The sequence below is a fragment of the Sphaerodactylus townsendi genome, linkage group LG03 (genome assembly GCF_021028975.2).
Source record: "Sphaerodactylus townsendi isolate TG3544 linkage group LG03, MPM_Stown_v2.3, whole genome shotgun sequence".
Lineage (NCBI taxonomy): Eukaryota > Metazoa > Chordata > Lepidosauria > Squamata > Sphaerodactylidae > Sphaerodactylus > Sphaerodactylus townsendi.
This window is the reverse complement of record NC_059427.1, coordinates 167,649,711-167,674,733: the sequence shown is the minus strand read 5'-3', so window position 1 is coordinate 167,674,733 and position 25,023 is coordinate 167,649,711. Positions and strand designations below refer to the sequence as shown.

The 25,023-nt window shown below is 51.3% G+C and overlaps 1 protein-coding gene across 1 annotated transcript in view; it reads left to right on the top strand.

The window, feature by feature from the left end:
• Window positions 1-25,023, top strand: part of LOC125428004 (filamin-A-like) — a 157,813-nt gene that overhangs the window by 14,280 nt on the left and 118,510 nt on the right. The window contains 2 exon segments of the mRNA XM_048487578.1: window positions 8,718-9,081; window positions 9,084-9,183. Coding sequence (XP_048343535.1) covers window positions 8,797-9,081; window positions 9,084-9,183 — 385 coding nt within the window. The 5' untranslated portion in view covers window positions 8,718-8,796.

The following is a 25,023-nucleotide window of genomic DNA, read 5'->3' as shown; positions in this document are numbered from 1 at the left end:
GCTAATACCTGCAATGACTAAGAAACTCCCAAGTTCTTGTTCCGGTGGGTTGGGGGTGGGGCAGCATGAAAGCTCTGAATGAAATCCCGATTTGGCATCTTCACGCTGGATTCCTCTTTTGTGGATAAATGGCAATTTTGAGATTGGAAATGGAGCACGCAAGGCAGCTGGGTCTTGCATTTTGTACCCCTCTGGAATTACTCACAGTAAACTCTGTCTCTGCTCACCTCCCATCAGTTAAAAAAAAATAGGATTGGCAGCTGCTGTGCGTTGCGAGATGCCAGGAGCTTTTGGGGGGTGGGGCCAGAGGTGGGATCCTGCAGGTTCTCACAGGTTCCCGAGAGTAGGTTACTAATTATTTGTGTGTGCTGAGAGGGGGTTACTCATTGGTGATTTTTACCCGTGATTTTTTGTCATAGTTACGCCCCTCACTCTCAGCAGTAGCGTGGGAACTTGAAGCAGTCTAGCAGGTGCCGAAGGCGTCGCGTGGCCAGCCTGCTTCGTGCCGTGATTTCCGCCCAGGGCGGCCTGCGTCGCTTGCCACAGCCCTTGTAATGCCCGCCCCCTTCATGCCCGGCCGCCCTTCCGCCCAGCCAGCCCCATTGGCTATGCACAGTTTGAATCCCACCACCATGGGAACCTGTTACTAAAATTTTTGGATCCCACCACTGGGTGGGGCCTGAGGAAGGCGGAGTTGGGGGGGCTTCAATGGGGTATAATACCATAGAGTCCACCTTTCAAAGAAGCCATTTTCTTCAGGGGAAGTCACATCCGTTGCTTGGCGGATAGTTATAATCACAGTAGATCTCTAGTCATCACCTGTTGGCAACTTTAATAAAAACCCCTTGCTTTCCTTCTTAATTCCCCAAAATTACCTTGGTTCTTCCCAGTGCCTTGGAGCAAGTCAATCTCTGATAGAATTGCAAAGGAGATTAAAGCCCTCAAACAGGCAAGATTTAAAATAGTCAGGTGGGGTGGGGCGGGGCGGGGCCTGGAAGGCCCCTACAATGTTCTGGCCAGGTCAGAACCAGCACATGAAGGGAAGTCCAGGTTTCATTCCCACCACATTTAACCAAAAGACGAAGAGTTTGGTTATACCTCGCTTCTCTCCTGTAGGAGACTCCAAGGGGCTTACGATCTCCTTTTCCCCCGCCCACAACAAATACCCTGTGAGGTAGGTGGAGTTGAGAGAGCTCCAAAGAACTGTGACCAGCCCAAGGTCACCCAGCTGGTGTGTGTTGGATTGCACAGGCTAATCTAGTTCCCCAGATAAGGCTCCACAACTCAAGTGGCAGCGCGGGGAATCAAACCTGGTTCTCCAGATTAGAGTGCACCTGCTCTTACCCACTACTGGGGGATCCCGCCCCTCCCTTTCCCTTTTTTTACTTCTTCAAACACAGCCTCTGGGGCTGCTTTTTCTAAAGAGAGAACAGTTTGTGACAAAGAGTTCAGTCTAACCCAAGCTGGGCTGGAGAGGGAGCATCTCCAGAGCCCAGGTCTGAAACGCCAGATCTCTGCAGAGGTGATGCTGGTAGCTGGTTATATTTGCCAGTAGAGCCGTTTATTTGTTTCTGTGTTTCTTTTCAATAAAATCGTTGAGAACTCAGATGGTTTCAGAGTATCTGGAAAAGAACCAGAATCTACAAGACAGTCCAGCTAGCGGGGCCTGGTCTTGTGAAACTCTTGCTCTGGGGAAAGATATTCATAGAATCATAGAGTTGGAAGAAGCCACAAGGGCCATCAAATCCAACCCCCTGCCATCAGTGGTGGGATCCAAAAATTTTAGTAACGGGTTCCCATGGTGGTGGGATTCAAACAGTGGTAAATGCATCCAATGGGGCTGGTAGCGGCGAGCGTGGCCAGGCATTCGAGGCGGGGCATTGCTGGGGCGGGGCTGTGGCAAGGGCGCCCAGCCGCTGCGCCCGATCCTTAGGCGGGAAATGAATGCCGCGCCGAAAGAGCAGGCTGCCCGCGCCAGTGCACCTCCGCTGAACACTTCAAAGTTCTGGCTTCTGCTGAGAGGAGAAAGTCACTAAAGGCCAAAAATCCGTGGCAAAATCACCCGGCCAGAGCAGCCCCTCTCCGTTTGCGCATAATTAGTAAGCTGCTACCGAGAACCCTGAGGACCTGCTGGATCCCACATCTGCCTGCCATAAACAAAAGCCATCCCCAAGATGGGCGCTGTGTGGTTTCCGGGCTGTATGGCCGTGTTCTAGCAGCATTCTCTCCTGACGTTTTAGCCTGCATCTGTGGCTGGCATCTTCCAGAGGATCAGAGAATTGCCCGAGATCAGATCCTCTGAATGCCAGCCACGGTGCGGAAGTGGAAGCTCTTAACTAAATAACCGCTCCCGAAACCAACACCAAAACAATTCGGTGAGAAGCGCTTCCGGCAATACGTCACAAGATATTTCTATGCCTGCTGGAGAACCAGATAAGCATGCCTGCAAGTTTCCCCCAGCAGGTTTAAAATCAGCATGGGGGTGGCTGTTTCCAGTTAAAACAGCTGGAGGGGCAGCGAAGTGCTCTCCCCGGTCTTGATAAAGTCATCCCAGCGTCTGCATTTGCAAAGCAAATAAAGTAAAAGCAGAAGAAATCTTAACATGGGGTTGAGTCCTCCGGGGACTGCGGGTCAAATTCCACAAAGGCTTGTAAAAATACAGGCCTCTTGCTTTATGGGACCCCGGTTTGAATCCCCCGCCATGCCATGGCAGCTGTGGGCAACACACGCGTAGCCTAGCCTACTTCACAGGATGGTTGCGAAGAAAGAGTGGAGGACAGGAGGATTGCGTCAGCTACTTTGGGTGGAAGGAGGGGTGCAAATGAATAAAACCAAATGACAAATTGACACTGAAGGCCTGTCGCTACTTCAGAGTGGGAAGTACTGGGCTTGAAAGACAAGAGCTTGAATCCTAGAAGGAACTTTGAGGCCTGGACCATCTTAACACACCGTGCCTTGCAGTGTTGGACCAGTAGATCACCATTTGAGCATCCTACTCCATGCAGTGGCCAACGAGTTGCTCTGGATGGCTATCAAATAGGGCTGATTGATTGATTGATTGATTGATTGACTGATTGACTGATTGATTGATTGATTTGATTTCTATCCCACCCTAACCCGGAAGGCCAAGGGCTGGTCACAACACAAATTATAATAACAATCATAAAACATCTTAAAATCCAAATATACCAGTACAAACATTGAAACAATAACAATACTGTGGTCACCCAGCTGTGTATAGTGACTTTACTTTTTGCTTTTCTTAGGTCTAATTTTTTTTTCTGCCAAGAAAGATCATCAGGCTTTGCCGGGTGGGGGCAATGTGGAATCGCCGTTCATGCTCCGAAGCAGCCTTATCGAACTTGCAGGATATCTCAGGCCAGACTTCGTATTTTTTTAAAAAAATATATCCTTAAAGGGCAGTCTGGATGGGAGAGATTCTGCAGAGAAAGAATTCCCCCTCCAGCCACAGATGCAGGCGAAACGTCAGGAGAGAATGCTGCTTTCATTTCGCGACCATACAGCCGGAAACCGCGGCACCCCAATTCCCCACCAAATTGAAAGCTGGCCCTTTATTTTGCAGCGGAAGCGGCGATTAAGGCTGGCTCTGTTGCCTGTGTGAGAGGGGGAGGGAAGGGGTCAATCTCAGAAATCCTACCAAAATCCAAGTAGCAGATCTCCAGAGAGTTGTTTGTCCGGCAGGCAAAGGGGTGGGATGTTAAATCGAATAAATAAATCATAACAACCCGGACCAAAGTTCCGCTGGAAAATGGCAGCGGAGACTCTCCTGAGGTCCTATAACTCTCCCCTCTCTTCCATAGGTTTGAATTTCAATGCTCCAGGAAACTCCCGGCCTGGAGCTGGCAACCCAAGGGAGGCATTTAATTCTCCACTGGATCCAGCCCAACAGAGAACCAAAGCACCCAGAGTGGAGTTTCCACCGCCTGGGGATACGGGGTTGGGTTGCAGCGCTGGGCTGGGCTGTGGGGAGGCAGGAATTTGGGAGACGTGCGCCTACTAGCCCGACAACCTTCCTCTGGAAGCACCTTCCTGGTCAGGGCAGAGTCGGAGGGGCCGATCTGCCCCGAGCCCCTTCACCGGCGCCCTCCCGTCTGTCTTTCCCACCTGGCAAGTTTCGGCACTTTCCTCCTCCTAAGATCTGCATGTTACTTGCGTGTGTGAATCTTGGCGTGAGCCGGTAAAGCTGCACCGCGGTAGCCAGGTCTTTTGGGAGGAGCTAAAGGGCAAGGGAGTCAGATCTGGAGGCCAGCGCAGCCACTCCCATCAGTACCTCCCCTTGGAGAGTTTGAGAACCAATGTCCAGCCGAAGCAGTTCATGCCCCTCTGCATGCCTATCTGTGTGGGGGGGGGGGGGTTTATGTATGACTTCCCTGGAGGGTGGCAGCAAGGGCTAGTTCCTCTGGTTGGAATGGCCAGTTGCTCCCGGTGATTCTTCACTCTCAGGATCCCATTCCCTGATAGGAAGAGGAGTTTAGAATCCTCAACCTCCTCCCCAAGTTCAAGTTCCTGGCCAATTCTTAAGGGTGCCCCCTCTGGCGCTACCTTACCCTTCCTCCAAAATATATGATCCCCAAATCTATCATCCCAGCCCCCAAAAGAACCCCAAACCTCACTCCCGTTTCTGACAGAGGTCAGATGCCTCCCGGACGCCGCCAGTGAGCCAGGACAGCTGACCCCTTCTCCCGTTGCTTGCTCCTCGCACTTGATAAAATGCCCCTTCCCATGGAGGTTCCATTGAGCCGGTTGCTGCAACGTTGGCTTTCCAATCCAACAGCTGCTGTCTCCTTTGGGCCAAGGCGACCCCCAGCCCTGTTGCCAGCCCCTCCGGTGGCCCAAGGCACCGCCTGGCCCTGTTGCCAGCCCCACAAGGCTACACCTGACCCTGCTGCCAGCCTGTCTTTGAAGCCCCTAGGGTTGACTATGGTCAGTTTCACTAATAACTTAGCCCCGATTTGCGCACTAGCTGCGGGGTTTAACTGGGAAATGTTTTCATTTGTCTTGTAAAATGTTTTAATTCCTCTTGTAAAATGAATTACCAGGAAAGGCAAGAGATAAACATTTCAACAAATGAAATAAAAGATATTGCTCTTGAATGGGTGACCAGATTTCGGGAGTAGATGTCACCTTGCCCAGCCTGCCTGGGACGCTTTGAAGGAAAGCTGCTAATTCCAGGTTGACGAATTTCTGGAAATGTAGGAGTGGTAGGTGGGGTTTGGGAAGAGTTCTCGGCAGCATAACCGTAGTTAGGGTTGCCCAGTTCCGGCCTGGTAAACTAGCGGTACCAGGCAACACAGGCTGGCGTTCCCACCGGGAGGCGGCTGCTTTGGGCGTGTAGCTCGGCATCACCCCCAGACCCCTCCCCCCCCCACTCCTGCTCTCATCAATCTCCACCCCTCCTCTCAAATCTCCAGGAATTCCCCAACCCAGAGCTGGCAACCCAAGAGACCACTTTCCCAAGCAACCATTTCTTCCCAAGAGTCTGTGCCGTTTGGATCACCTTCAAGGTGTTGGTGTTGACCTTTAAGGCCTTACGCGGCCTGGGACCATCGTGCCAGCCGAGACCGCATCACTTACCTTGTCCTGCCACGGCCTCTCCGGTTGATGAAGTGAAATCTGCAAGGTGGTCCCGGCCGCTCAGCGATGGGGGTTGTAGCCTCCCGCGAATGGGGCAGCTACAGCCCTGGCCCGGCCTGGTGGAGCAGCTCTTCCCTCCAGCTGTCAGGCCCTCACCGGGACCTTGGCGAGTTCGCTGGGGCCTGCAAAGGCCGAGGATTGTTCCTTGGGGCCTTTGGAGGAGCCGACGCTAATGAATCCTTTTTTTGTGGCTGTCATCTGGGTCTCTTACCCATCTATTGGGACTCACCATGCCTCCCTTTTAGGGAGGGGCCACAATCTGGTAAATTGGACATAATATCCATGCGTGATGTATTGCATGAAATTTGGTACAGCTTTACTGCTGCTTTAAATGTTTGATTGTCTTATACTGTTATTTTATATGCTGTACACCGCCCAGAGCCCTTCGGGGATGGGGCGGTATAAAACCCTAATAAAATAAATAAATAAAATAAACTGTATTTAGAAAGACTACAGAACTGGATGGGACCTCAAGGGTCATCTAGTTCAACCCCCTTTCAAAGAAGGAGAGCCCACCTGCTCCCAAGGAAGCCTGTTCCACTTAGGAACTGTTCTAACTCTCAGGAAACTCTTCCTAAAGTTTACCCCAAAATTATTTTAGTTTAGTGTCTTGTCCGAAGGCTTTCATGGCCCGCGGTCACTGGCTGTGGGTTTTCAGGCTGGAGTGGGCGCAGTCGTCGATTTTAACCCGTCGTTTACCCACATCTGTGGCTGGCAACCTCAGAGTCACGTAAGGGTAAGAGGTGTTCCTCTCCGTGGCACAGTGGCCTCTGAAAATGCCAGTCGTAGCTGCAGCTGAGACATCAGGAGCAAAAACTCCCCGACTGCAGCCAGCCGCCCCGGAAAACCCACAACTTCTGATGTAGCTGCAACCCGTTGGTTCTGGCCCCTCCTTGCATGCGATCGCCAAGCGATTGTTTTTAAGGGTGAAAAAGTGTCATAGGACCCTCATTGTACCCAATTGTGATATGGTGTGCCTAAGGCAGGCTATCATGGGCTATACAGAATAGAGTTTATTGTTTAAAAACATATCACATAATACTTGTTCATTCACAACATCATTATACGTAGAGAAACAAACAAAATAGAAAAATAAACATTTTTAAAATAAGAAAAATTAAGAAAAATGAAAAATGACCTGTGCTATTCAAACTTGATGGTATCATCTACCCTTACGTAATTTCATTTATCATCATGATTATGATTCGTGTCTTTCCCACTGACCATCTCATATATATCGTATTGATATAATCTTCCATATTCCACTATCTGTTGAATCATCCTTTTCGTTGATTATAAATGTTGATGGTTTTAATTTGTAATAAATACAGATCTGTTTTGGGTGCTTTGCAGTTTAGTGATTTCTCTCATATAAAGAACATAAGAACAAAGCCAGCTGGATCAGACCAGAAGTCCATCGGTCCAGCTCTCTGCTACTGCGCAGTGGCCCTGAGTGCCTTTAAGACTCACATGCAGGGTCTTGAAAGCAATGGCCTTCTCGCGGCTGTAGCTCCTGAGCACCCTGGTGTGTTAAGGCATTTGCAATCTCAGATCAAAGAGGATCAAGATTGGTAGCCATACATCGACTTCTCCTCCATAAAATCTGTCAGAAGCCTTTTAAAGCCATCCCGGGTGGTGGCCATCACCACCTCCTGTGGCAGCATGTTAACACCAATCACCGTTCGTGAAGAAGTGTTCCACTTTATTAGTCCTAATTTACTTTAGCATTTTTCAATGGTTTGCCCCTAGTTCCTAGTATTGTGAGGAGAAAAAATTTCTCCTCATCAGCAGTATTTCTACCCCAATGCAAAATTTTGGCAGACACGATCATATCCCCCCCTCAGACATCTCCTCCTCCAAACTGCAGAGTCCAGAAGCCGCTCCGCGCATGCAGAATAATGCACTTTCAATCCACTTTCAATGCACTTTGGAAGCTAAGATTTTGCACAATGCGGAATAGCAAAATCCACTTTCAAACAATTGTGAAAGTGGATTGAATGTAATTATTCTGCATGTCGGAGAGGGGCCCCAAAGCGCTGCAAAGCCTCTCCCTCCTTAGGAAGGTAGCTCCAGTCCCTCAATCATCCTCATTGCCTTTCTCTGCTTTTTTTCTATCTCGCCGATATCCTTTTTTGAGATCTTGTGGCAGAACTGGACACAGGACTCAGTCTTTTTGGTCGCACCACTGCTTTATATAAGAATAGGCAATCTTTGCAGTTTTATTATCAATTCCTGTCCTAATGATCCCCAGCATAGAGTTTGCCTTTTTCACAGCTGCCGCGCATTGAGTTCACAGCTGCCATGCATCTTCCTCTTCTTCTTGTTTACAAGCACCATTTTAACCCCCGGATCTACAGAAGTGGTGCGACCCTGCTGAATCCCACCACTGGCAGCCTTAGCGTTTCGTTTTAGGATACAGGCTGCTGGCCAAAAGTATGGGCGAAACGTTAGGAGCGCAAAACCACTCGCAAAACCACTCACAATGGCCTCCAGATTAGATGCACGAGCTCTTAACCTCCTACGCCACTGCTGCTCCTAAACAATCAGTTGTTAAACTATTTGACTCCCACCACTGGGTCAAACTGCAAAGTACCAAAAACAGATCTGTATTTGGGTGCTGTGTGGTTTCCGGGTTGTATGGCCGTGTTCTAGCAGCATTCTCTCCTGACGTTTCGCCTGCATCTGTGGCTGGCATCTTTATTCCTCTGAAGATGCCAGCCACAGATCCCAAGCTTTATCAGGCATCTCTTTCGTAACCATACCGAAAACTCTACAACACAATCTGATCGGCATTAAGCTATACGACAGATCTGTATTTATTACAAATTAAAACCATCAACATTTATAATCAACGAAAAGGATGATTCAACAGATAGTGGAATATGGAAGATTATGTAAATCCCCACTCACTGGTTCTGGCCAGGTTTTGGAGGCGACCTCCAGGCCCCACCTGGAGAGTGGCAAGCGCAGCACTAGAAGCTGGCGGGGGGGGGGGTGGCTCCCCCTCTCTCTGCAAGGCCGGGCCTCATTCCCGCTCCCTCCCTCCCTCTGTCTCTCTGCAGCCCGAGGCTCCTGCGCCTTTAACCGTCGGCCCAGCCCACCCAGCCGGGCTCCCACCCACCAGCAGCGCCGCCAGTTATAATGAGCGCCTCCCAAGCGCGGCTCCATCAGGCCGCAGGAGCGGGAGGCGGGAGCGGCGGCGGCGGCACGCAGGGAGGCGACGGGACGGCCGAGATGCCGGCCACCGAGAAGGACCTGGCCGAGGACGCGCCGTGGAAGAAGATCCAGCAGAACACGTTCACGCGCTGGTGCAACGAGCACCTCAAGTGCGTCAACAAGCGCGTGGGCAACCTGCAGACCGACCTGGGCGACGGCCTGCGCCTCATCGCCCTGCTCGAGGTGCTGAGCCAGAAGAAGATGGGGCGGGTACAAATTGGCGCGGCCCAACCTTCCGCCAGATGCAATGAGGAACGTCTCAAAGCGGCCTCGAGTTCCTGGAGCGCGAGAGCATCAAGCTCGTGTCCATCGGTGAGCAGGGGCGCGAGGTTGCCCAGCCTCCGGGCGGTGGACCGCCCAAGGGGAACTAGGAGCTCGGAGGGCCGGTCCGGGCTCAGGCTCCTGGGGGGAAAAAAAAAGATGCCGCTGCTTGGAGGGGGCTCGGCGACGTTGGGGTCCTCCTCCCCCTCTCCAAAGTCTCCAGATGTTACCCAAGTTGGAGCTGGGAGTTGGTGGGGAGATGCTCCGCTCCGGAGCAAGGGAGGGGGGCCGGGGAATGGGGCGGGGGGGCGTTTACGGCAGTGCAGGGGTTTCTTGGGGGTCGGCGGGCCTGGGTGCTCGGCTCGAGACGGGGGCGCACGGAGGCGCGCTTGGCGGCGGCCGCCGCTGGAATGCGTAAAAGCGCGCCCGGGGGTGTGCGCACGGCTGGACGGGGCGGGGCGGCGGCCTGCCTCGGGAATGTTGCTAGCCTGGAGGGGGGGTCTCGTGGAGCCAGTGGGGGGAGAGGGGTCCGTGGCTGGGTCCTCCTGAGAGAGGCGCGGGCCGGGAGCCAGACACGCATTCGCTGGCAGAGGCAGCGGCTCCAGTTTCCAGTTTGGGGGGGGTTTGGAGAGTTTGCAACAAAAAAAAGCCCCCGCCCGGGCCAGGCAGAAGCGCTCCCTCGCTGCGGCCTCCTCGGTTCGCGGTCGGGCGGCTGCCGGCCCCTCCCCGCCCGGCCTGGCCTGGCCGCGCCCACTCCGGTGCGTTTGTCCGAGGGGAGGCGGGCGCCCGGTTGGGCAGCCAGCCTGTGAGCTACCCCCAAACAAAGCAAAGTGGTGGCGAACCTATGGCACGGAGTGCCAGAGGTGGCACTCAGAGCCCTCTCTGCGTGAGGGCATCACTTCAACCAGAGTGCCCCCCCCCCCAATCTAGGCTGGCCTGGGCCGCTGGGCTCGATTATTAGCATTAAACCTGAGACCTAGTTTTGGGGAAGCAGTGTAGGTCACCCTGTTAAGCGCTGTTAAACCCCCCTGATTTTCATGCAAAGAGCTAAAGCGCGATCCTTACCTGGGAGTAAGCTCAGTTGCTGGCAATGGGGCTTGCTTCTGGATGCTCCCTCCTAGGGTCGTGATTCACCCGTTGGAAGAGTTGCACAGTTGCTTCAAAGCAAAGCCACCAACAACCACCAAGCTTACTCTCGAGTAACGCTTGGTCTCAAAAAGGCTCGCCATCACTGCCCTAAAGCCAGGGCCGCCCTTCTCTGTGGCCCAGTGGCCGGGGACAACCTTGCCCCACCCCCCTGCATTCTCCAGTTCCCTGCCCCCCCCCCCCCCCCAACCCCTGCTGCTGTTGCTGCTTGGGGACAAATTGCAGCGAACTTCTGGGACCGACGCATGTGCAACTGGCTGGCTGGAGTGGCCGGCCCCGTCCACACAGAAGCAGACCCCCCACCCCACCCCCAGGGAGGCTCTTTGCTGGCTGCTCCATCTTGTCAGGCCGCTTCTGGCCATTGGCTTAGGAATGCGGCCTTGCAGGGCTGGGGGCCAGAGTCTGGAGGGAGGGGGCTGGGCAAGACTGCAGCTGCCTGGTCGCCTTCCGCCCTTGGGATCCTCAGCTCTCCAGGTGGATGAGCAGACCGGCTCCTTCCTTTGGTAGCCAACGTGCCACTGATGCCCACAAGCGGAGGCCGGGTCCTTACAGTGTTCTTCTCTGTGTGTGCCTGGAGGTTCATGCCCAAGTGCTTCGCTTCCCGGCTTTGGCCGATGGTGCCCGAGGAGCAGGTGGCCGTTTTCAAATGTGTCTCCTTTTGCGGGAGGCCAGTGCTGAGCTCTGCCAGAGGACAGCTGCAATTTGCAGAGAGGAACCGGCTGCGCCTGGACGAGCTGACCCTCTTGGGGCCTGCAGAGATCCAGTGGGCGGTGTTAGTCTTGGGAGCCAGTCGAGAGAGACTGAGCAATCCCTCTGGTGGGGTGTTTAGGGGCAGGAAGACGAAGGCACACTGTCTCTGCTCATCTGGCTCGGAGGTAGAGCACCCGTGGGGCATGCGGAAAGCGCCAGGCTCGATCCCCAAGGGCTTCAGTTAAAACAGGACCAGGCGACATGTGACTTGGGAAAACCAGGGTCAGTTCTTGACCATCTAGTGACCAGGACGAGGCGGCAGGTGACCTGAATGGCACCTACCTACCTGAGAGAGACCCTGCAGCCAGCCAGAGTAGACCGTTCTGACGATGGACCGAGGGTCCGGTTCAGTGTCATGTGTGTGCATGGATGGAGCACTCCCTGCCTTAGGGAAAGGCCTGTGGCTAACGACAGACCCACTCTTTGGCAGACAGAAGGTCCCGGGTTCAGTCCCTGGCATCTCCAGTTAAAAAGGCTCCTGCTTGTAACCACTACACCACGCTGCGGTTGCTGGTAGGCGGTGCGAATAACCTCTCCTTGAGATCCAGGAGAGCAGCTGCCAGCCTGAGCAGGCAATATTGACCATGATGCCCCACGTGTGTAGATCCGTATGCATCAAGTCAGCTTCCTTATAATTACCATATGCAGGAATTGGGAGATGTTTCCTGCCACAGCTGGGGATGACATAATGGATGTGACAGAGACTTTTCTTGGCCAAGGGGAGCAGGCTTTCTCGGTTTTTGTGAATTGAAGATAAAGAAGAGGTTGGATCTATACCCTCACTTTCTCTCCTACAAGGAAAAGGAGGAGGAGTTTGGATTTATATCCCCCTTTCTCTCCTGCAGGGAGACCTCAAAGGCTGACAATCCTCTTGCACTGCCTGCCCTCAAAACCAACACCCTGTGAGGTGGGTGGGGGCTGGATGAGAGAGCTCCCGAAGCTGTGACTAGCCCAAGGTCACCCTTTGGCGCAGTGTGTGGAGTGTACTGAGGCTAATCTGAATTCCCCAGATAGCCATCCACAGTTCTCAAGTGACAGAGCTGGGAATCAAACCCGGTTCCTCCAAAGTTGGTCTGCGGAAGCTCACCAACCTCTAGCCACTGCTGCTCCTGCAGGAGACTCAAAGAGGCTTGTTAAGCAATCTCTTCTCTCCACACAACAAACACCCTGTGTAGCAGAGGTGGGGTGGGGCTGAGAAAGTCCTGAAGAACTGTGACTTGCCCAGGGTCACCCAGCTGGTAGTGTGGTGAGTCAGCACAAGGCTAATCTGGTTCCCCAGATGAGCCTCCACAGCTCAGGTGGTAGAGCAGGGAATCGACCCTGCTAGTTCTCCAGATTAGATTGCACCTGCTCGTAACCACTCACACCCAGCTCAGGTTTTGAAACTTCAGGTGTTGGGGAGGTTCCTGGAGATTTGGGGGGGTGGGTCCTGGGGGGAGGGAGGAGGCCAGAGCAGAGTGGCAGCCCTTCAGCCCCTCCAAAAGCAAACCATTTTCTTCAGAGTGGATTGAGCTCTGTCAGCCACAAAGAAGTTGTGATTCTGGGATATCTCTAGGCCACAGCTGGAAGATGGCAACCCTTGATGGTGCCATAGATATGCTGGGGGCAAAAAAAGAGAAAAGAATTGATCATAAGAAAGTATTGGTATAAGGCCGTGGTGGTGAACCTTTTTTTTGAGACCCGAGGTGCCCTGAGCCACTTGCTCATGCAGTGCCCAGCAAGCAGATTAACTTGAATACTGAGGTTTTAGCTTAGAAAAAAAGGGTTGGCTCAAAGGCATGCATTACTCAGGAGTAAATTTGGTGGTAGTCGGTGGCTTTGCTTTGAAGCAACTGTGCAACTCTTCCAATGGGTGAATCACGACCCTAGGAGGGTTTACTCAGAAGTAGCCCACCAAGCTGCTGGGGAGCCGAGCTTGCTCCCCAGGTAAAGGATCCTGACTTTTCTTCTTTGCCACCGAAAATCCAGTGGGGTTTAACAGTGCTTAACAGGATTACCTACACTGCTTCCCCAAAGTTAGGTCTTAGGTTTAATGCTTGTATTCAGAGCCCAGTGGCCCAGGCCGAGCCCTAGATGTGTATGGGGGGGGGGCACTCTGTTTGCACGTGCCCACAGAGAGGGCTCTGAGTGCCACCTCTGGCACCCGTGCCATAGGTTCGCCACCACTGGTATAAGGCAAGGGAGATGGATCATCTGGATCCAGAAGAGCACAGTGGATAGATGTCTTGGTGTACCACCTTGGCTGGTGTGGGGAAAGGGCAGGGCATCTGGGGGTCGTGGGGGGGGGGGGGTGCACTAACGTTTGATCACAGCATAGCATCAACGGCTGAATGAAATACAGCCGGCTGCTGCTCTTGAGGCAGTAACAGATGCCCTCTTCCCTCTGAGTGCTTCTCTTCCTAGCAAGGAAGTTTGCCACACACTGAAGGCTTAGACAGATTTATGGAGAAGTCGATTTATGGCTCCCAATCTTGATCCTCTTTGATCTGAGATTGCAAATGCCTTAACAGACCAGGTGCTCGGGAGCAACAGCCGCAGAAGGCCATTGCTTTCACCTCCTGCATGTGAGCTCCCAAAGGCACCTGGTGGAGCCACTAAGTATAGCAGAAAAGCTGGAATAGATGGGACTCTGGTCTGATCCAGCTGGCTTGTTCTTATGTTCTTATGAAGGCAGCCGGGTGCTTCCCTGGTCTCAGGAATCGGGGCCCAAGGCTCTCCACATCCTCGCTTGCTCTGCAGTTTTCTCTCTTGCCCCACTTCCCCTTTGCATATAGACCGCATCCACCCCGGAGGCTCGAAAACCCCGGCCGGCGTTCCACCTGTCCTGGCTTGAATCAGACCTGCTCAAATGAGTAGCCTTGCGGACCCAAGGCACCTTTACCCGGCTGGCAACCTGCATTTGCCCTTTGCTTGCAGCCGTAAGCGTGGCAGTTGCTTCCCTGCCTAGAGCCTTAGGCATCTATCACACACCATCCAGCGTCTGGAGTTTGTGAGCTGCACGTGCGGGTCGGGCTGAGAAGATGGAGCCTCAGGGAGGCTGAGCATTGGGTGCTTTGCAGGCTGTTCTGAAAGGCGGAAGTGGGTGCCAGGGTTAGCCCCTGTGGTCGCCGAGGCTGTGCTGACGTAAAGACCTTGCCGGTGGCTGGCAGTGGCAGGTGAAACCCACACCGTTATTGTGTGAATTTGCTGTTTCAGGGCTTCTTAACCCCCCCCCCCTCCAGAAAAATGCACTCAGCTGGCCTCGTGTGAATGTCTTTTACTCCTGTGTGAATGTAGTGTTACTCCTCCGTGCACCAATTCCAGCAGGGTAGTGGTAAAAGGGGGGGGGATGTTGGTCTTTGGGCTCAAAGTAGATGTGGTTCATGTCGGAGCAGCTCGATTCAAGTAGCATCTCCAGAGACCAACCAGATTTTCAGAGCTTTGAGGGCCAGGCCTCCCTTCATCAGATACAAGCGGGAATGGAGATCCTGCAGTCCTTATTTCCCCGGTCAGCGGATGGGGAGTTGCAGAGAAAGAGCCAGGGTGCAGAGGTCCAAGGCACCTTGACATCTTCTCCTCTGCTCCAATCCAGCTGGTGACTCTGGCTCCTGGCTCCATTCTTTGCAACATCTTTCCCCCTTCAGACTTGGGGGTAAAGCAGGGGTGGGCAATTATTTTTTCCATGGGGCTGCATAAGAAACAGAAAATATTGTGGAGGGCCGGGCCAGCAAGGCAGGAAGCGGCAGAAAGCCCGCAGAAGCGGCCAAGGCAGCCGGGCTTCTGCTGGGCTTTCAAGGACACCTCAACTCGGCAAAGGCAGAGAGCCATCTGGGAGTCATCCCGCTGGTCGAGATGTGGGCCCACAGGCACATTATAATGCCCAGGTCTGGGGTAAAGGCACAAAGATCTGCATTCCTGCTGGCATCTCCCGAAGAAGGGAGATTCTCTAATTCTTGAGAGCTCATTGCCTGGAAAAATCTGGTTGGGCGTTGGGTGCTACCAGGCACCAATCGAGCTGGTAAAAGGGGGGGGGGGCTTGGAACAGGCTCTAAACTGTTGTCCGTCCGCCCCCCCACCCCCACCCCGTTCTGCAATTCTAGCAGCAAGTTTGCACAGAAGGTTAGAAGGAATTTACAGGAGACCAAACTGGTGGGTGATTGGAATCCAGGGCTGATCGCCGAGGCCGTGAGTCACTGGGCCACAGACGCTGACTCAGCCCGAGACTGGCTGGCAGCGGGCGCTGAGAAGTGCAGGCCCCCCCCCCCACCCGCCCCAAACATTTCTGCAGGCAAAGGGGATAAGTCACTGGGGCGAGGGAGCGCAGTAGATAGCCAGTGAGGAAGCAGTGAGGAAGCAGCGAATGGGTTGGGTGGAGGGAAGGGCCTTTTCCCTTCTTTCAAACTTTCCTTGCCTGGTTCCTTCTCTCAGTGGGAAGGCTGGGCTGACGGGGTTGACTTTCTCAGGAAGGCAGGAGATGGGGGGGGGGGGGCGAAGGGAGGGGCCAGGCCTCGCATGTGGAGGGATGTTCTCTCCCCTCCCCCAGGAAGGAGGATCCTATTGGGATAGAGGAGCAGCAGCAGCGTGCCGGCCATTCCATATAAGGCTAAAAAATGCTGGCGCAGCCCAGTGTGAGGGTGTGCGGCTGGGTGGGCGGCGCAGGCAGGCTGGTGGGGAGGCGGCTGGGGCGGCCGAGCTCTTTCCCTCCCTCTCTCCCCCCTGCTCTGCCCCAGCGGCCTGGAAAACCGAAGACGAAGGGATGGAAGGCTGGGAGGGGGTCTTGCGCCAGTCGGCTGGGGAGGGGGCTCACTCCTCGCCTGCTGCTTCTGCTGGAGCTGGGTTGAAGGGGGCTGCTGCGTGCTTGGCGCTGGCCTTGGCATGGGCAAGACCGTGTGGACGTGCAAGCTGAGCGCCCTCCTGGCCAGGGCAGGCAAGGGATGCCCCCCTGTTGTTGGGTGTTTCTCATGCAGAGGCACCTTGCCTGCCACAGATTACCCCACGTGGACGATTTGCCTTGCTGGGGAGAGAAGGGGGAGGGTAGCTGAGTGGAAGAGCCCTCTATGCTTGCATTCTAAACGGTGCCAGGTTTACAATTCCGGCATCTGCAGTTAAAAGGACCGGGCAGCCAGTGATGTGGAAGGCCTCCGCCTGAGTCCCTGGGGAGCAACTGCCAGCCCTGAGTAGATAATGCTGACCTTAGTGGTCTGACTCCAGAGGTGTACTGGGGAAATGGCGCCCGGGGACACCACCTGCTCTGGGCACACACCCCTGGCGGGCTGGGGTGTGGTGCCTGTCCAAGCCACCCCCACCTCCCTGCAGGCTGTCTCCTGCAGGCTTCCTCCAGGCAGCAGTGGCGTAGGGTTAAGAGGCTAGGTACCGCGTATTCTAATCTGGAGGAACCCGGGACGAGTTCCCAGCTCTGCCGCCCTGAGCTGTGGAGGCTTCTCTGGGGAAGTCAGGATTAGCCTGTGCCCTCCCGCAGCGCCAGCTAGGTGACCTTGGGAGTGCAAAGTCTGCAGCTCTCGAGGAGCTCTCTCGGCCCCACCCACCTCACAGAGGTGGGCTTGTTGTGAGGGGAAGGGCAAGGCAATTGTCAGCCCCTTTGAGTCTCTCCTGCAGGAGAGAAAAGGGGGCTATAAAATCAAACTCTTCCTCTTCTTCCTGCCCTCCCAGACCCTAGTAGGAGGTGTGGGAGCAGAGTCACAACTTGGCCAGGCGGCCAGGAGCCAACCTGCCGCTGTGAGGTGCTCCGATCTCAAGTCCGTCCCTCAGGGGGCCCCTTGAAGCGAGGTGGCTCGCACAGGCTCTGTGGCAGCAGGCCAACTCTGCCTTTAGGTGCCTCCCCCGTGCCAACCCAGGGTGGCTCAGTTTGTGCACCCCCTGACATTGGGCCTGGGTTCATCTGACTCACCCGTCCCCATGAAGTCGCACGCCTGCCTGACTCATCAAGGCAGCTTCACGTGTGTTCATATGGTTCCGCTTGGGTAGGGTCCTGTTAACACGCCATGTTGACGCCTTACTCAGTGTGTCTGCTGTCTGAATGCTGGAGAAGCTGAGGCGCATCAACCCGTGTACACGCCTGTTTAGCCCTGAGAGCCAGCCATTCAGAAGCGAGGCAGTGGCAAACCCACCTCTGTTCTTTTGTTTCTGCTTTCTTCCGACAGCCTTACACTTGGTCCCTATGGCTGACTTTCGAGAGGCTGAGATTACCAAGCTTGGGAGAACCCTCTTATCCCCACCTCCTCCTAATGGCTCCAGACCAGCTGATTTATCAGAAAGATTTATTGTAAAAGTTCAAAACAAAGAAATAAAAACATAAAATGCAGTTAAGAGATTGCTCAGCTGGTTACATTCCTTTTGGTCCTTTTGTCCCCATTCCGGGGAACCCTTGGCCCAGAGATGCTTCTCAGCCCGCGTCTCGAGATGGAATCCCCTAAAACCTTTTGTTTCCCTTCTCAGGAAAAACTCTGTTCCAGACCCAGGAGGTAATTTGGGGCCTCTTTGAGGGTTTCCCTATCCTGGCACCTTTTCAGCATGGCTTCCTGTCCCTCTCCCTCCAGGAGATCAAAAGGCAAAGATGCTTTTCACAGTCATGTGTGACTTTGCTAGTTTTACAGTGCTATTCCATCACAGTCCCTTTAAGTTACCTGTGACTTGAGCGCACTTTCTGCCACACCACTCGTTTGGAAGGATTATCTGGGACCTACACCCATTACTGAAGCCCCGTATCGGATGATGGCAAATCTTAATTCAGCATCTTGTCTGGGCAGTTTTGGATGCTTAGAAACCACATGTGAGCAGTCATAAGAGGAGAAGACCTTTTGCTTTATTAAATCCCTGATATGCTACTTTCTTACTCCACCATTCTCCCTGGTAGGGCCTTGAAATGGCTTGGATTGTTCTCCTGTCGTCTTTTATCCTCTCTACAGCCCTGCGGAGTAGGTGCAGCTGGGGGTGGGACTGGCCCAAAGTCACCCAACTTGCTTCTACGGGCGAAGGGATGCTGAGGTCTCCTAACACCTACTGCAGCATTCTAGCCCCTACACCACGAGGGTGAGATTCTCCAAGCTGAGTTCTCTCTCCTCTGAGCTGCAGCTCTTACTTAGATAGCTTGCTTTGTTCTTTTTTAAAATTACCATTTTTGTCTTCTCACATGCACAACAAACAAAACGAAACATACAAGCACACAGAAAATGCACCAGCGCTGCACATCTTATATTGACTCCCAGCGATCTCACCTTTGATTAAAAGTTAGCTATAGGTTCATGCACATATAATTAAAACATTAATTCAGTTGTTATTGCTGAAGTGTATTCTAATGATTATAATCTGCTGTTTTCTTTAGATTTCAAACCCTTCCACTACTGCTCTATTTGAACAGGTTTTCAAGAGATATTGCATAAAAGGTTTCCAATTTTCTACAAGGATGTTCAAACTACTGTCTCTTCGTGTCACCAACTTCACCAATCTGAATATTTTGTAACTTTCAGAATCCAGCCCTCTTTTGTTGTTATTTCTTATCTCCCCATTTTTGCCCAGTTCTTATACAGTTCTTGGTGCAACCATCAGATACATAAGGTTCTATATTGCTTAGTAAAATCCTCCTTTTTCCTTTTCTTTCTTTTCTGTTTTTTCCTTTCTTTTTTATTTTGTCCTTCCAATGAGGTCAGGGCTGCTTACCTCCTCGTTTCTGTGCTGACCACCCCAAGCAGACTAGCTCAGTTGCTTAAGCAAAGCCCAAAGTCACCTGGGGACCTTCGATTGTCAGGTAAAGGTTTGAACCCAGGTTTTCAAGTCCCTCATCTGATGCTTGAACCATACTGGTTGCTAGCAGCTGCCGCCGGAGATTCTGTCTTGGCTACAGCAGTATGAATGCCAGTCATAAGAACATAAGAAAGAGCCCTGCTGGATCAGACCAGAGTCCATCTAGACCAGCTCTCTGCTACTCGCAGTGGCCCACTTTTGGAGCTCACAGGCAGGATGTGAAAGCAATGGCCTGCTGCTGCTGCTGCTCCTGAGCACCTAGTCTGCTAAGGCCTTTGCAACTTCAGATCAAGGAGGATCAAGATTGGTAGCCATAAATCGACTTCTCCTCCATAAATCTGTCCAAGCCCCTTTTAAAGCTATCCAGGTTAGTGGCCATCACCACCTCCTGTGGCAGCATATTCCAAACAACAATCACACGTTGCGTGAAGAAGTGTTTCCTTTTATTAGTCCTAATTCTTCCCCCCAGCATTTTCAACGTATGCCCCTTGGTTCTAGTATTATGAGGGTCAACCAGGCTGGCAGTCGAATTGCCTGGTATTGGGTCATTGGCAAAGGTCACGTATGCTTGTGTGTCAGTGGAAATTGGGGTCAGCTGGACCCGGGTAGCTTTTCAGTTTCAGCCTCCCAGCTCTGGGAAGCATCTCGGCAGCGTCTGTTGATGTTTGCTTCCCAGAGATTGTTCTGGACTTGTTCCGTGTTGCCTACTAGCGGGGTTATCTTGTGCTGTTCACACCACCCGCTCCCGTTCTCCCTATTTTGCCTTCTCTGTTTGTGTCCTAATTCCCGTCCAAATAGATGCAGAGAGAGGCTTACTTGTAGCTTGCCAGCTGATTTCCATTGCTGTCCATCATAGCCCTCCCCAACTGTTGATTGTTTTTCCTCCTGTGAACGAACCTCTTCTCTGGACCTTTATTTTGTCTGACTGAGGCATCCCTAGTAAAAAGCTTAAAATGTGCTATCCCCCAAATATTTGGGGACATCAACCACACTTTCCCCGAACTGCCCAGTTCCTAGAGATGTCCTGACAGCCAATGGAATTTTTGAATTTTCACCCTGCTTTAAAAAATGCTTCTTTATTAATGTCTTTTTTAAAAATAATTTTTATTGTATAGAATATTCATACATTTGTTACCATCAATATCTTCATTTCATCTATACATTTTTCCATTTTCTCCCCCCTCCCCCCCATTTCTATTAATTATTTTATGCAAGCAGCAGGAGATTCATTCTTCTTATTCTCTTATTCCATAGTTCTTTGTTAAATCCGGCTTCTTCCATCCATTTTTCATACACTGTCCATAGTTTCATAATATCTTCCATCTTTTCTTCCCATAGTTTATTTTTTGTCAGTCTCTCAAAGATCTCTAACTGTATTTGTTCCCATATGTATTCCATCCATTTTGAAACTGTCCATTTTTTGTTGTCTTTCCAGCCCAGCGCCAACACAGCGTGTGAACTGCTCTAATCATTATTTTATACATTGGTTCCAAGCTTCTATTGGCTCTTATATCATCTATTATCCCCGCAATTAATAAATCATTGTTTTATATCAATTTTTGCACTACGAGGAACTGTTCTACATATTTCAAAATATTTTCCCAAAACTTTTTCACCATTTTACATTCTATCCACATATGAGTATAATATGCTCCTTTTTCTCCACAATGCCAACATTTTGGGCTTAATCCTTTAATCATATAGGCTAGTTGTATTGGGGTTCTGTACCATTTAAGTAAAATCTTTCTTTCTAGTTCCACATATTTTTCAATCTTTAACTTCTTCATACTAGCCATAATTCTTTCTATTTTTTTCTTCATCTAAAATATTATCTTTCTCCCATTTTTGGTTTAAAGTTCTTATCATAAATTCTTTATCCTCTACCATATACTTATATACTGATCCTATAATTTTCCCTTTTAATATTTCATGGAGTTTTAGCCATTGAGTTATTATGCAATCACCTTTTATTCTAAATTTCCTTAATTTTTCCCATAAGCCTCTTATCGCCAGCCAATTCTCTCTCCCTCCCAATTCTATTAGATTTTGTAATGGTATAATTTCTCCTTCACGAACTAAATCAGACACTTTATGTATCTTCTTTATTAATGTCAAAAGGTTTTGAATTTTAGAGTTAGCAGAAAATGCCACTTTGTTACCGGGAGGGCACAAACAAATTTTAATTTATTTGTTACGTGTTTTGCTCTCATCGTTGATTCAAAGCGATTTATGTCATTTTCCTGTCCTCCATTTTATCTTCTCCACAATCCTGTATGATAGGCAAGACTGAGAGCATTCAAGGTATCCTGAGAGCCAGTATGGTGTAGTGGTTAAAAGCAAGTGGATTCTAATCTAGAGAACTGGGTTTGATTCCCCACTCATCCACCTGAGTGGCGGAGGCTTGTCTGGTTCACCATGGTAGCATGGAGATTCAAAGCTCGGTCCCCTAGGTATCAGACATAGAAATGATATACTGTCCTGGTTTCCCAGGGCAATGTCTGTTACCACCTGCCTATAGAATTGCAGGATATGCCTGAATAGGACTGGCGTGAATGTGCAAATTGAGTTGCCGAGGTCCATTTCATTCACCTTGAGTCTCGGCGACCGAGGCGCACCTAAACAAGTAATGTAGCATTGGATTGGAAACAAAAGTGTTCAACCTCTGCTACCTGTAAAAGACTTTGCTTTAGCAGGTGAGCTCTGGAATTGGGCAAACCTGTCTGAAATTGTATGGTCTTTAATTATTTTGTGAACTGACTTTGTTGGGGGGCGGAGCTGGCAGAAAATTTTTAATCTGGGGTTGTTTATCGGATGCTGAAGTCTATCTAGGTGGAAGGGGTGTTGTGAGCTGTACTCTTTCTCAGGGAAAGATGACAGGAGATTTGTGAATTCATCCGCCATTTCCTGGACTGTCTTTGTCTTGGAAAGCTCCGCTTGGATCCTAGGGCGATTCTGCACACGAGTAAAATAGGTTCGACCCAGTTCCCTGAGAAGGGTACTAACCTAGGTCGAAGCCATTGTTGTTCCCTCACTGCAACCAAGCTTGATCCCAGCTCGGAGGGCGGAATCATCCCTGTGTGCCTTCTTTGCCGCTCCATTTTCCCGATTGGCTACTGTTCTACGGCCATGTTCGTCTATCCCCACACCACGTTATTAAAAAAACTGCCACAGGAATGGAGGGACGAAGGTGGCGTTTTTTGATTGGTCAGCGCTTACATTGCGTACAGCGGAAATTCAGTGCGCCGTTTGTCGCGACCAGCCATCGCAGCGAGCGCCAAAGAAAGAAAGGGGGGATTAGGCTGGCGATTTTTTTAGCCCTGGTGGTTCTCCAGCTAACGCGATGCCCGAAACACTCAGCTGTGATTGGCTGAATAGGGGACTCCTGGCACCAGAGATTCCGCAAGACTTTTACTGGAATCGAGCTGAGCTCGAGCATGGTTCCCTGAAAAAGTAGCAGTTCCCAACTGGAGTAGGAAATTTGACCGCTACATGGGGCGAAGCTGGTACAAAACCACATTAATCCCAGTGATTTGCATTAATCCCAGTGGTTGTGCAGAGCACCTTAGGTCCAAAGCGCCAGCTCGAACTCAGATGGTTGTCGCATGAAGTGCAGAATGCGTAATCCCTAGTGCCTTGGGGACAGAACCAGGTAAGCTCTAGGACCATGGTGGCGAACCTTTGGCACTCCAGATGTTATGGACTACAATTGGCCATGCTGGCAGGGGCTGATGGGAATTGTAGTCCATAACATCTGGAGTGCCAAAGGTTCGCCACCACTGCTCTAGGAGCCAAGCAATGTGTTTTCGAACAAAGAAGGTTCAGGAAATGACGGATTAATTCCAGTCTCCAAAGGTAATGAGTTCACAGGTTTTACTAGCCTTCTTACTAATGCTCGAAGGGTAGAATGAAACCAGTCTTGGCTGCTCGCCTATGGTGAGTAACAGTGACTTTTTGGCAAGCAAACAGTAGCAATACACAATGTGTTGAAGTTGTGGAGAAGATTATTTGGGTGAACAAATAGGAAAGAGAAATACGTAATATCTACTTTCTTAGCTTAGGCTTAACATAAAACTCAGAACTTGGCATCTAAGACTGCACATTTTGGTCCCGTTCATGTCCTGTTTGTAAAACTTAAAAACATAAATGCCACACTTTCTGCACAAGTAAAAAGATATCCAGCGCTACAGAGGGTGCTGTGAACGGTTTCCCCCTATGCTGCCTTAGCATTGATATCTAAATTTGAGTCATTTAAAAGGTTGGGAGAATTGAAGAGTGAAATTAAAAACATCAACAAATCTTCCGGGTACGGGGAACTTGGGGAGTCGCAGTGTGACTTACAACATGTGTGGGTATCAAGTTGAACTTTATAAAGCAGAAAATGCTGAGTTCTTTGATGGCATGTCATCATTCTACACATCATCATATGTTACCGCACTTAAACAAGAAAGCATGCAGGGAGCAGCAGTGGCGTAGTGGTTAAGAGCAGGTGTGCTCTAATCTGGAGGAACCGGGTTTGATTCCCCGCTCTGCCGCCTGAGCTGTGGAGGCTTCTCTGGGGAATTCAGATTGGCCTGAACACTCCCACACACGCCAGCTGGGTGACCTTGGGCTAGTCACAGCTTCTCGGAGCTCTCTCAGCCCCACCTACCTCACAGGGCATTTGTTGTCATGGTCTGTCATGGAGATGATGGGAGGAGGAGGAGGGTGGGGTATTGGCAGGTTTCATGTGCCCCCAAAGCAAGCTAAAACCATGTAGAATCCTGCAATCAAAGCTGGTCCTATCCATTCTTTTGATATTCTATCTCCCTTACGGGGAAACGTACAGCTACTTTTTATTATTGCCTGCAGTTGGACCCAAAGGTTGTGGCTTTGATAATTTTAAGAGGGATGTTTACGCTTCCTTCCTTGTGCAGATCTCGAGGTACATGTGGAATCCTGGTGATCTTTGTCCAGTAATAGCTGATAGAATGAGTCAACTCGAACCTACCCTTGGAGATGGGGGGAGGGCCATCGGATGAAATACAGCCGCGGCAGAAGATCCATGTCCCTGGTTGTGTTGGCATCCGGGGATCAGTCTGTCTTAAAGCATTCCAGTGGTGGCGAACCTTTGGCACTCCAGATGTTATGGCCCATTGGCCATGCTGGCAGGGGCTGGTGGGAATTGTAGTCCATGAACATCTGGAGTGCCAAAGGTTCACCACCGTTGTTGTAGGGTGTTCCAGCACGCTGGGAGAACCAGGTAGAACAATTGAGACTTGAAAACATGTTGCTTAATAGCATTACATATTAATGCAATTTACCGGTAATTTAAAATTGTAGCACAGTCTGATCTCACGTGACAAGCCGGGGCGGCCCTGGTTAGTCCCGGGATGGGAGACCTGTAAGGAACTCCAGGTTCATTATGCGGGGTGGGGGTGGGGTAATCGCAAGCCAGCCACCTCGATTTGTTCCTCTCCGTCCTGACCTGGATGGCCCAGCCTCTTCATATCAGCCCTGGTTAGGACTTGGGAAAGGGAGACCACCAAGGAAGTCCAAGTGGTCTGCTATGCAGAGGCAGGAAATGGCAAACCACCTCTGAACATCTCTCGCCTGGACCTGGCGGGTCCAGGCTCGCCTGATCTTGTTGGATCTTAAAAGCTATACTCTGTTCCGCATAATTGATTGTAGGGTTGGATATTCCTCTGGCACAGAACAAAGCGTGCCGGACCTCCTTCGTTGCAGAATGCTTCGCCAGGGCCCTAGTGCCTACCTAGCCCTGCTCCCCGCATCCATTTGAAAATCATTCAGTGAACTATAAATGCTCTTGTGTCAGAGTATCATGTTCAGTAATGCACAAAATAATAGTTGTGACAAAGGCAGCGTGTAAGAATGAATGATAATTGGCGCCGGCCTCCTCCGTCCGCAGCCTGGGGGTCCACCTGGATTTGTCTCTTTCAATGGAGACCCAGGTGGCCCATGTAACCCGGGTTGCGTTCTTCCATCTTCGTCAGGCCCGATGGCTGGCTCCCTTCCTCTCCGATACGGACCTGGCCACTGTGATCCATGCAACGGTCACCTCCAGGTTAGACTATTGTAACTCGCTCTACGCGGGCCTTCCCTTGGGTTTGATCCGGAAACTGAAACTGGTCCAGCATGCAGCGGCTCGCCTGCTCACAGGGGGCGCCTTCCGAGATTTATTTATTTATTATTTTATTAAACTTATAGGCTCCCAGTTGAATTCCGAATTATCTTCAAGGTCTGGGTTTTGACCTTCAA